Source organism: Hypanus sabinus, chromosome 3 (genome assembly GCF_030144855.1).
Source record: "Hypanus sabinus isolate sHypSab1 chromosome 3, sHypSab1.hap1, whole genome shotgun sequence".
NCBI lineage: Eukaryota > Metazoa > Chordata > Chondrichthyes > Myliobatiformes > Dasyatidae > Hypanus > Hypanus sabinus.
Window position 1 is genome coordinate 45,759,189 of NC_082708.1, and position 12,936 is coordinate 45,772,124.

The 12,936-nt window shown below is 40.3% G+C and overlaps 2 protein-coding genes across 2 annotated transcripts in view; one reads left to right on the forward strand and one right to left on the reverse strand.

Annotated features, from left to right (window-relative positions):
- Positions 1 to 12,936, forward strand: part of micu2 (mitochondrial calcium uptake 2) — a 406,323-nt gene that overhangs the window by 101,414 nt on the left and 291,973 nt on the right. The gene's annotated exons all lie outside the window — the stretch shown is intronic.
- Positions 7,289 to 9,018, reverse strand: LOC132390753 (general transcription factor II-I repeat domain-containing protein 2-like). Its single transcript, XM_059963303.1, has 2 exons — positions 7,825 to 9,018; positions 7,289 to 7,739 (listed from the first exon to the last, which is right to left on the reverse strand). Exon 1 carries the CDS (start codon positions 8,429 to 8,431, stop codon positions 7,829 to 7,831), a length of 603 nt encoding a protein of 200 aa, XP_059819286.1. The 5' UTR covers positions 8,432 to 9,018; the 3' UTR covers positions 7,289 to 7,739; positions 7,825 to 7,828.

Consider the following 12,936-nt stretch of genomic DNA (forward strand, 5'->3'; position numbering starts at 1 on the left):
TTATCAAATCTGCCCAATGCGTCACTGGCACCCGCCTACCCGCTTTCAAGTCAAGTCACTTTTATTGTCATTTTGACCATAACTGCTGGTACAGTACATAGTAAAAATGAGACAAAGTTTTTTCAGGACCATGGTGTTACATGACACAGTACAAAAACTAGACTAAACTATGTAAACAAAAAACACAGAAAAAAACTACACTTGACTACCCAGGACTGCATAAAGTGCACAAAATAGTGCAGGTATTATAATAAATAATAAACAAGACAATAGGGCAGTAAGGTGTCAGTCCAGGCTTTGGGTATTGAGGAGTCTGATAGCTTGGGGAAGAAACTGTTACGTAGTCTGGTCGTGAGAGCCCGAATGCTTCGGTGGCTTTTCCCAGACGGCAGGAGGGAGAAGAGTTTGTATGAGGGATGCGTGGGGTCCTTCATAATGCTGTTTGCTTTGCGGATACAGCATGTAGTTTAAATGTCTGTAATGGCGGGAAGAGAGACCCTGATGATCTTCTTAGCTGACCTCACGATCCGCTGCAGGGTCTTGTGATCCGAGACGGTGCAATTCCGGTACCAGGCAGTGATGCAGCTGCACAGGATGCTCTCAATACAACCCCTGTAGAACGTGATGAGGATGGTGGGTGGAAGATGGACTGCCCTCAGCCTTTGCAGAAAGTAGAGATGCTGCTGGGCTTTCTTTGCTATGGAACTGGTGTTGAGGGACCAGATGAGATTCTCTGCCAGGTGAACACCAAGAACTTTGGTGCTCTTAACAATCTCTACCGAGGAGCCGTCGATATTCAGCGGGGCGTGGTCGTTCCGTGCCCTCCTGAAGTCAACAACCATTTCTTTTGTTTCTCCTCTGTGGCAGAGCAGAGGTCGTTCTCATGTAGTAAATATGGTAACATCCATTTATTCATCCCGCCAGCCAATTCACTTTTTTCCCCATTACACATTATTGATCTATTTCTTTTAAATAATTTTATTGGATAAGGTTATTAATTTCAGTTTTGGCAATTTAGTGGAGACATCATCCGCAATCCTTTGCAGAAACCATGCTTCATGATTTTACATCTAGAAGACCTAGTTAAATAAATTAATATTGTTGCCTCTCGTTCTGAATGCCTTGGCAGAAGCAATAACATAACAATACTGAATACTCTACTGAATATCTTATCACTTTGAACAGTTTGATTATCCTTTTCTGAACATTCAACAAGCCTAATTATGGAACTTGTGTTTGTAATTTAACTCTTTAAAATCTGATTTATTTCTTGTGAATTAACACTTTAGCCTCGATCCTTTATGACATGTTGTTTGCTGATCTCAGTAGATACACAATTATAAATAAACTTTAGACAAAGCAAAATGCAATAACATTGATTTATGGGTTATCAACTTCCTTATTCACATTGATTGCCTTTTGCTATTTTCACATGATATGTAAAATCAATTAACCGATTATAAGTGTAATTCATCCATGATGTTTTGAATATTGTCTGCAATGAAGTTGACTCATCTGCAGGGCTGTGATTTTCAATCCCAGTAACACATCTTCACACCCAAGACTTTCATTAAGGGACCAGGTCTCTATTCTGTTCATACACCATCTGGACCCCTAGACTGATATTATACAGAATTCACAAGCCCTGATTTAATAGCCCACTCCCTTCTCCATCCCATTACCTTAATTGCCAACTTGATCTCTAGGACCTAATGCCATTATGTTCCTACATCTTACACAGGTCCTGACCAAAAACTATCCTCCAGACATAGGATTTGGTTCCAGTCAGCAAGTTATGTTCAATGGCCTCTCTCTGTTATGACTGAAATTTACAAACATAGACCCATGATGAATGCAATTGTTGACAAACTTGTGGTGGCCATATAGCAATGCCTATAATTGTTGTGTTATAACTTGCAGACTTACATGGTTTCTAAAGCAAAATATGTATTTACTGAGGTCCATTGGACTAAAGGGAATGGTGTACCCCAGAATGAGATCTGATTAATGCTTTCTAAGAAGCATCATTTCCTCACCACACCACTCCTTTCTCCCCTTCTAGTACAACGGTAATTTTGCGCATCATTTTTTGTGCATTTTTTTGGATCTAGGAAGCAAAATCCCTTTCCTTCCCTCAATGTCATTAAGAAAAAAATTGTACAACAATAAAAGTTGAATGCTCTGAACTTAACTGTATTGAAATCAAGTTGCTAAATTTTTAGCCTCAAATAAGCATGTCTTTTTTCTTTAGTAATATCCTGCTCTTGTCTATACTATACTGTCTTGTCTTGTACTATGCTTTTCATTTTGAATAGTGAATATACAACTCTTTATTCTTTGTTCATATCATTGAAGAAATGTAGTTAAAGTAATTGAATGCAGTGTGTTCTGGTTAATTGAGATACATCATGACCAGTACATTGTGGCCCAATTAGGTGGCTGCCCCAATTAGCCAAAGTTTCATGGAAGTAGTTCAAAAGGTATAAAAACTACCATTTAACTGAGTTACAAATTATGCATTTAAATAAAATGCAGAACAAATTAGTGCACTATTAATACCACTGCAGTACCATAAAACTGTTAAATGGTTCCTAATAGTTACTGATGGAGGAATTCATCCAGTTCATGCTGCCATGTACTTTTGATTGACTATAAATGAACAAAATCAGTGTAGACACTAAGTGTAGATAATGGATTCCCTTCATACAATGCTTTGACGGTTGCTGTTCCAAATCTTAATTTTCATTGTAATATTCAAGATGACTGTTGATTGGATTTGTAATTGGATCCTCAGCTTCCTAACCAGAACCTGTGCGGATTGGCGATAGCATATCCTCTTCATTGATGATCAACACTGGCACACCTCAGGGGTGTGTACTTAGTCCACTGCTCCACTCTCTGTATACACACGACTGTGTGGCTAGGCATAGCTCGAATACCATCTACAAGTTTGCTGATGATACAACCACTGTTGGTAGAATCTCAGGTGGTGACGAGAGGCATACAGGAGTAAGATAGACCAGCTGGTTAAATGGTGTCAAAACAACAACCTGGCACTCAACGTCAGTAAGACGAAAGAGCTGATTGTGGACTTCCGGAAGGGTAAGACGAAGGAACATGTACCAATCCCCATAGAGGGATCAGAAGTGGAGAGAGGGAGCAGTTTCAAGTTCCTGGGTGTCAAGATCTCTGAGGACTTAACCTGATCCCAACATATCGATATAGTTATAAAGAAGGCAAGACAGCGGCTATACTTTATTATGAGTTTGAAGCGATTTGGCATGTCAACAAATACACTCAAAAACCTCTATAGTTGTACCGTAGAGAGCATTCTGACAGACTGCATCACTGTCTGGTATGGAGGGGCTATTGCACAGGAACAAAAGAAGCTGTAGAAGGTTGTAAATCTAGTCAGCTCCATCTTGGGCACTAGCCTACAACGTACCCAGGACATCTTCAAGGAGCGGTGTCTCAGAAAGACAGCATCCATTATTAAGGACCTCCAGCATCCAGGGCATGCCCTTTTCTCACTGTTACCATCAGGTAGGAGATAGAGAATTCTGAAGGCACACACTCAGTGTTTCAGGCACAACCTCTTCCCCTCTGTCATCTGATTCCTGAATGGACTTTGAAGCTTTGGACACTACCTCACTTTTTTTAATATACAGTATTTCTGTTCTTGCACATTTTTTAATAATCTATTCAATATATGTAACTGATTTTCTTGTTTATTATTGTTTTATTTTATTTATTATTATTTTTTCTCTCTCTGCTAGATTATGTATTACATTGAACCGCTGTGCTAAATTAACAAATTTCATGTCACATACTGGTGATAATAAACCTAATTCTGATTCTAATACTTTCAAATTCTTCATAGTTTCTAACTTATTGAAGTAGTGAAATCGCTTCCTGGCTGTACTGTATCTGGCATCTCCAAGTCTAAATGCTTAAAACCACAGTGAGCTGAACAATTTTGAATTGTCTTGTGGCTTATTTTTCACCAACTATCAGTAACAGAAATCATTGCATTTTGAACACAAAGACACGCAACTGATGTTATTTTTAAAACTATTCTCCAGAAGAATGGTGTAGTGTCTTAACAGCCACACCACTGACGATAGTTAAAAACTGTTCTGCAACAGTTTCCTGTCCTAATTAAACAGCCTAGTTCCCAAATAAGCAAAGGGAATCCTGACTATTTTCCCAATTAGCTTTGGTTCTGTGAGTTGTTCACAATAAGTGTCTGCCCCTATTAACCAATAGCCCAATTAACCAATTAACCAGAATCCACTGTTTTTACAGAAGTTAAATAGACTTAAGTTATAGATCAGCCATTAGTAAAATATTGAGGTGAACTGCTTGTCACATGTTTCTTTTACCCTATACCATCTACTTCTCAAGCCATCTCTAACATCTACCAAGAAAAAGATGTACATTTCATTATATTTAAGCACATTTGGTGATTGCTAATTACTAATATTTTAGGTTTTCACAAGGAAAACAGTGAGGTGGTTTTTGTTGAATGAAACCCATAACGTATTTTATTGAACTCCAAAACCTAAATACAAAAGTGTGCTAAAAATCCTTGCGCAACAATGTCATTACATCAGACCAGCCTCTTAAAGTGAAACCCCAACTCAGTGTCAGTGGTTGTGAATTCTGTGTATTTCTCCCAATTACACTACTGTACACAGGCCCCCTCCTCCCCCCACTACCAGAATTCACTAAAATCGGCATCATGAACCTGTCTGAGCTTGGATGAGCTATCTGGCTCGTGCCCTATATTCCACAGGTGGAGGAACCACAGGTGTCTCTGGCTCGTCCAGAAGTACGTTGACAAGCTCATGGTCTTGTTGTGTTGCTAAGGGCATGGCAGCGGAATACTCCAAATCTTGGTGGGCCAGTTTAAAGCGATCTAATGAAATACATTCAGGTTTACCACTCTTATCTATAGGTCTCTTCTCCCCATTCCAAAACACAGAACAGGCCATTGTTAGGGGTCCTTTCAACGTTGGTGTGCATCATGGCGTTTGAAAACAAACAAGGTGGAATGTATGTCAAAAGGAACCAAAGAGTGCTGTATGAATATACTAAGGAGGGTGGAACGGTGTTGAGAGGCCGACCAGGCGGTCATAGCATCGGGAGTGAAATTGCTTATCAGTCATCACAGCTGCCCGTATACCAACTCAGCCATAGACGACTGTGGGTCATCTGTTTGGAACATTTCTGATCACCAGCAGGATCCATGGGAGATGATCATGTCAACACTCATTGGTCAGGGAAGCCCTCAGAGCAGCCTTTAGGGAGCGGTAAGACTGCTTCCATAAACCATTGGACAGTGGGTGATATGCCATCATGTGATGTAGCCTGACTCTGAGGTTCTGAGTCATCACAGCCCAAAGGTCTGAAATAAATTGGGGACCACAGTCAGAGGAAATATCAGATGGGAGGACAAGCCTAGCAACCCAGGTGCTGATGAACCCCCAAGCCATGTCTGTAGCCATCGTCCATGCTAGAACAATGACCTCTGGCCACCTGGTGGTATAGTCCACCATGGTAAGAAGGTGCATGAAACCATGGGAGGGGGAGAAGACCAACAAGGTCCACATTGACATGGAGTCAAAAACAGTCCATCTCCAGTTTGCAGACATGATGGGGTGAGAGCGACCGGTTGAGACATTACACAGGAAACCCCAGCTTTCTAGAACTGCCCCATTTGCAGCACCCACAGCATAGTCTGAGGTCAGTAGTAATGGCTATGGGTGTGTTGGGGAGCAGGTGCTCCAGTAGGGTCACGTCAGAAAGAGTCTTTTAGTATTATCAAATGCCCTGGTCATGCGGCCTTTAAGCACACCATACTAGGGGAGTATAAGTTCAACAGCTCATGGAATGAAGCAGTGATAGAAATTCATTCTACCTAAAAACTCCTGTACTTTTTTAGTATGCAGGGCAGAGGTAGATCTATAGTAGCAGCTACTTTTTATGGAGGGGTTTGTACCTTCTGCAGAGATGTCATGGCTAAGAAAGTCAATGGTTGACAACCCAAGCTGGCATTTAGCAGGGTTAATAATTAACCCGTGTTGGCTTAAGCACTGAAAAACTGCGTGGAAATGAGGTACATGTTTGGATTTGAACAAGCATCTCATCTAGGTAAACCAAAAGAAAATCTGTCTTTTAATACAGAGTCCATCAGCCATTGGAAAGTCTGTGCTACATTTTTCAGTCCTAATGGCACACACAGAAACTCAAAAAAGCCAAGTGGGGTTATCACAGCTGTTTTGAGAATGTCCTCTGAGCACACAGGCACCTGATGGTAGCTAGATTGATTTTGGAAAAAATTAACTTACCATCTAAACATGCTGAGAAGTCTTGGATGTGTGGAATGGGGTAAAGGTGGTTGGGACTTCCCAGCATTCATACCAAAGCATGCATGGTGAAAACACAGGCACAGTGTTGTCCTTTTTGCAGCTGTGAGCATCCTTATATTGAGGGCCTTGCTGACTGGGGTTTTTGAGATTGAGAGAGGAAGAGGAATGATGCATTGCTGCCTAGCTGAGTCTAGACTATCAGCCATTTTAGCAAGCTCCCTATAGTACTTCACGGGTGCGTTAGAGAGGGCTATACAAACTTGATCAGGCATATGTTGCATGAAGAGAACTTTAAAAATAAAACAATGATGGTGATTTCCCTGGAGAGATAGTATGTGGTCCGTTAGCTCTGAAGGCCTAGCAGTGACGAGACCAAGTAAGGAAAGCAACTGTTTGGCCTGCTCATGCTCTGATAGTCCAAAAGTCTGCAAAAGTTGAATTTTCAGCAATTAATATTTATTTATCATGTTCAGGCGAGTGTTCAAGCAGACTCACAACTCTCAAGCTGTGGAACTCTTGAGTGACGCTACTACTTAGTAGAATTTGGTATCATTGGCGGAGATTTTGCACAGAGTGAACTGGGCCCCAGCTTGTTGTAATAATAATAATAATAAGTACTTTATTGATCCCAAGTGGAAAATTCTTTCATTACTGGGGCAACATTTAAAAACACACTTAGCAGTGTGCAGACTTAACTAATAATAAAGTGCAGAATAATAATATACATAATAATTTATCAAGATTCAATAATGTGCAGTCTGCACATTATTGAATATTGGTAAATTATTGTGTAATGAAAGAATTTCTCAGTTTGTAGCTTTATGTTGGAGGAGCAGCATCGGTGCTGGTAATGCAAAAAGACTAAATAAACTCATCAAAAGCTGGGTTTTGCAAACCAAGCAACAGTATTTTGCTTCCAAAACTCTGGCAGTTTCAAAGCGACTACATTGGTCGATATGTTCCCTAACTCTGGAATCATCCTAGGGCAGGGGTCAGCAACCTTTACCACTGAAAGAGCCACTTGGACCCGTTTCCCACAGAAAAGAAAACACTGGGAGCCGCAAAACCCGTTTGACATTTAAAATGAAATAACACTGCATACAACGTTTTTTTTTGCCTTTATGCTATGTATAAACAAACTATAATGTGTTGCATTTATGAAATTGATGAACTCCTGCAGAGAAAACGAAATTACATTTCTGCATGCAACAAAAACATTTTGAACTCCGAAAAAAAGACGTTGGGTTGAAAGTTACTTTTAAGTAAAATATTCAATGTCTATTTGAGTCCTTCTTGTATTTATGAAAAACGCCGAACTTAAATTTTCCGCCAGCAGCAAACCAAAAATAACGTCAGCCAGCTGTCATCCTGAAAAATGAAAGGACTATTTCACTGAACTATGAAAAAATATGAATATAAGTAAAATAATAGGCAATTAAAATATTTATCATACTTGGTTAATGGGATTTCTGCTCCTGGACCTCAGCGCACAGCGTCTGCACATCAGGGCTGTATGATGTCACCTTCATCTTTACACAGGATCGCAAGCTGTCATCTGTGAGGTTTTCAATATCACTCCATTTGTGTTTCTGAGCAAGAACGGCCTTCTGACGGGCAACATCTTCAAGGTCTGCTGTCAAGCGTCTAAACTTGGACACCCATATGTCTTTGTCGGCTATGTCGGCCAGTTCCATCTCAAGATCAGGTTGACTCACACCTGCCAATGCAGTCGTATTCAGTAGGGAAGGATCGATGCTTAAGGGAGTGACCGGGAAGGATAATGTGTTTTTTTCCTCTCTGAACTCACAGAAGCGTTTCCCAAACGATGTTTGCATTGCGATGATTGCAGAATGTAAATACTCCGAAATTATCATGTCGTGACCTTGTTTGAACTCTCTCAAATTGGGGAAGTGAGACAAAGTGCCTTTCTGTAAATCTCTGGCAAGCACTGTCAACTTGCGCTCGAATGCCAAAACATCCTCCAACATGTGCAGGGCTGTACGTCCTTTCCCCTGAAGAGCTGTGTTCAGCGTGTTCAGGTGCGCTGTCATGTCTACCATGAAGTGTAGCTTTTCCAGCCACTCTGGCTGTTCCAGCTCAGGAAAGGTGAGCCCTTTGCTGCCCAGGAAAGTTTTCACTTCTTCCAGACACGCGACAAAGCGTTTCAGCACCTTCCGTCTGGACAGCCAGCGATAAAAACACGTTGTAGCGGTGTCAGTAAACTGCAGTCAAAGATAGCTTTATTCGAACTAAACAGCCTTGCTTTTAAGCCTCCCTCAACCCAGCCCCCATGGACGCAGATGCTGCAAAAGACGCGTACTCACAAACCCCTGTAGGCTATCTCCCTTAGCCGGAATGCCGGCTAATTGTGAGCCGTTTCGGATGTGGCAGGAAATGTACAAGATCACCATAATTACATTTCAAAAGCTAACAAACTAACATAAAATACATTTTAATTAAATACTGACCAATTATTTCCCAAAGCCACAGGGAGCCGCAGCACAGAGGTGAAAGAGCCACAAATGGCTCGGGAGCCGCAGGTTGCCGACCCCCGTCCTAGGGCATCTGGGTCACCAACGTAGGTTTTTGCAAGGAAAACGAAGTGAGGCATTTTATGTTGAATGAAATCCTCTACACATTTTATTGAACTCTAAAACCTAAACACAAAAGCATGCTGAAAATTCTTTCATAACAGCGTTATCACGTCAGACCAGCCTCTTAAAGTGAAACCCCCTCAATGTCAGTGGTTGTGAATTATGTATATTTCTCCCAAATGTATTATCCTACAATATCATATTCTGTAATTGTTTCTCAAGAATAATGTGGCAGTTTTGGAAATTATACCTGACAAATAATATGTCAAGACAATTGTCTGGAAGTTTTAGATTTAATTCAATGTCATTATTTTAAATCTAGTTATTGTATATAAAAACTAACTTCCACCCTATGAAGAAGCTGCTTTCTAAGATGCTTTTACTGTCATGTATTTTTACAATGAAATTACATTCTTACATCCTTCTTTCACTAAGCATATATTTTTCAAAATGCTTCATTTCAGTTTTTGTAACAAATCGTGAGTGTCAATCCTGTTTATTGTCTTCAAACAACAGAGTTAAACCACAACAATGCATTTTGTATGTGTTCATTGAAGAAAATTATATTTCAAATACTGCAGTTTGCATTCAGTGAACCTTTGAAACCTAACATATTCACAAAACTTCATAGTGAATTAACTACAAATATATAATTGGAGTTTTCTTGCATTTAATAATTGTTTAATTTGAAGTAAAATGCTTGATTTTCAGTAGGTGCACAATTTGCTTAATGAAGAACAATTGAATTATTGTTTATATTCTTTTTTAAAAATTCTAAGATTTCTGTTAACTTTTCACATATCAATAGCAAGTTTCTGCATTGCTGCCCACTCCCATTCCACTCTGTAATGGTACAAACAAGTTTCTTAGGAGGCATTTTTCTATTTTTACTCCCTTACTGATGAAGCCCATTCTGTATTCATTTGAAGAAGACTTAATTATCTGTGCTGACTTTATCTAAAACCAGCTTGAAAATGTTTCCTCTTATCATTTGAAGACTAGACGGTCATTTTTCTGATTTATTCATTAATGTCTAATGTTGAAAGGCCGAGAGCTTCCCTTCCAGCCCTCCCTTCAAGAAAGATATTGTGTTCCCCTTCACAAGCTGATATGTTTGAGTAAGACCATAACATTGATAACCTTAAGCTCCTCATAGACCATAACAAGAATGTTTTCCCTTAATTTTCTTTCACTTTTCCAACATAATGTAATGGCATCAGGCAATTAAAATATATTTATTCATATTCCACATCTCTTCATGTAATCTGATATTCTTTTCTATGTGCATGTTGTTTCATTGTCTAGTTTTTTTAGAATAAATGTCAATGGAAGTGTAAACAGATTTTGAGAAAGAATAAATGAAGAACAATGAAAAAAACAATCAAACAACACAATGCAAATCTACTTAAATGCATAGGTCAATATTTATACATACCAATGGGGAAGCATTTTAATGTTGTACGTTTTAATTCCGACATGGTGGACATGCTCTGTGAACGTGGTGGACATGCTTTGTTGGTGCTGGAATGTGTGGTGATACTTGCAGGCTGCCCCCAGCACATTTTTAGGTTCTGTTGGTTGTTAATGTAAATGATGTATTTCACTGTATGTTTTGATGTACAGTGATAAATAAATGAATCTGAATATACTCATGAAAATCCTACATTATAAGAAAATGCATGCAATTCTTCCAAGAGTAAGAAGAAACGTACAGGTTATAGGGACAGTTATTTCTGCAGCCACAGCATTGAGTCCCAAAGGCTGTGCAGGCATAAAGAACATCTCTTCAGGGCCACAGAGGAGCTTGGTGAGGGAAGGTAAAGATCTAGTTGTAGTAGTTGTCGGAGGAAAATGAGGACTGATGTGTGTTCCCTCAACTTCCCCTTCCTGAAGTCCACAATCAATTCCTTGGTCTTACTAACGTTGAGTGCAAGATTCAAGATTCAAAAACTTTATTGTCATTCCAACCATACATCAGCTCTGCAAGGCAGAATGAGACAGCGTTTCCCAGGGGCAAGTGCAATCCTAACATAACAAACACAACAAATAGTAAACACAACAATAAATAGTAAAACACAACAGCCACATGTCGGTTAAAATCAAGTTATAAGTGTCCAGTGCAAGTTAAAAGTGTCCAAAGCAGAGTCAGGTAGAGCAGCTATTTAGCAGTCTGACTGCCTGTGGGAGGAAGCTGTTTAGTAGCCTTGTGGTTTTTGTTTTGATGCTCCTGTAACAATTGCCTGATGGCAGAAGAACAAACAGATTATGGAGAGGGTGTAAAGGGTCTTTAATGATGTACCGTGTCTTCTGGAGGCATCAATCCTGAAAAAGGTCTTGGACAGAAGGTAGGGAGAGCCCAATAACCTTCCCTGCTCCCCTAAACACCCTCTGCAAGGCTTTTTTGTCAGCAGCACTGCAGCTGGAGTACCAGGTTGTGATGCAAAAGGTCAGCACACTCTCAACCACCCCTCTGTAGAATGTAGTTAAGATGTTAGTGGGGAGTGATGCTTGTTTACGTTTCCTCAGGAAGTGCAATCTCTGCTGGGCTCGTTTTACAATCCCAGTGGTGTTCCTGGACCAGGTGAGATTGTTCGAGATCTGCACCCCAAGGAACTTGATGTTTTCCACTCTGTCCACTGTGGAGCCGCTGATGCTGAGGGGAGTGTGTTCAGGCTGAGATCGTCTGAAATCGACGATCATCTCCTTGGTTTTGGTGACATTGAGCATCAAGTTGTTGTCACTGCACCAGCTCTCTAGGTGTTTGACCTCCTCCCTGTACATTGTTTCATCATTTTTGCTGATGAGCCCACCACTGTGGTATCATCAACAATTTTAATGATCAGGTTCCCCTTGAATCTGGCTGCACAGTCATGTGTTAGCAGTGTAAACAGCAGTGGGCTGAGCACAGAGCCTTGTGGAGATCCAGTGCTCAGTGTGATGGAGTCAGAGATGTTCCTGCCAACATGGACTGACTGTGGTCTCTTTGTCAAGAAATCCAGAATCCAGTGACACACGGCAGTGTTAAGGTCAAGCAGCGACAGTTGTTGCGACACAACTCAACCAGCAGATCTGTTTCATTCCTGTATGCATTCTCGTCACCATCTGAGGTTATGCCAGCAACAGTTGTGTCTCCTTCAAATTTATAGATGGCATTTGAGCTGTGCCTCGCTACACAATCATGGGTTTAGAGAAAGTAGAGCAGTGGGCTAAGCATTCATTCTTGAAATGAGCCAGTGTTGATTGTCATTGAAGAGATGTTATTTCCTGTGTGACAACATCTTGGAGGATCTAACCTGGGACCATTGCATTAAAATAATCACAAAGAAAGTACCTTAGTGACTCTACCTCATTAGAAGTTTGGAGAGATTTGATAGGTTACCAAATAAATAGTGGAGAGGATTCTGATTGGTTGCATCACAGCCTGGTATGGAGCCCCAAAGGATGGGATTGCAAGAGGCTACAGAGGACTGTAGACTCAGCCAGTTCCATTATGGACACAACCCTCCCCAGCATAAAGCAAATCTTCAAGAGGCGGTGCCACTATTAAAGCCGTTCACCATCCAGGGCATGCCATCTTCCATCTTACTTCCATCAGGGAGATGGTACAAAACCTTGAAGATGCATACTCAACATTTTAATAAAAACTTCTTAGTCTTATACCAATTTTATGTCTTGCACTGTATTGCTGCTGCAGAGCAACAAATTCCACAACTGGTAATAAGCCTCATTCTGAGGGATCTGAAATAATGACTTTGTGTCTCTTTCCACAAAAGCTGTTTGATCTTCTGATCACATATAAAATAGTGCAAAAATGAATATATAATTGTAATTTATAGTTTTTTGTTATGTATTGCAATGTACTGCTGCCACAAAGCAACATATTTCATGAGATATACCAGTGATATTAAACCTGATTCTGAACTTGATGCCGCTCTCCTTTTCTACCACTGACCCCTCAATGAGGACTGGTA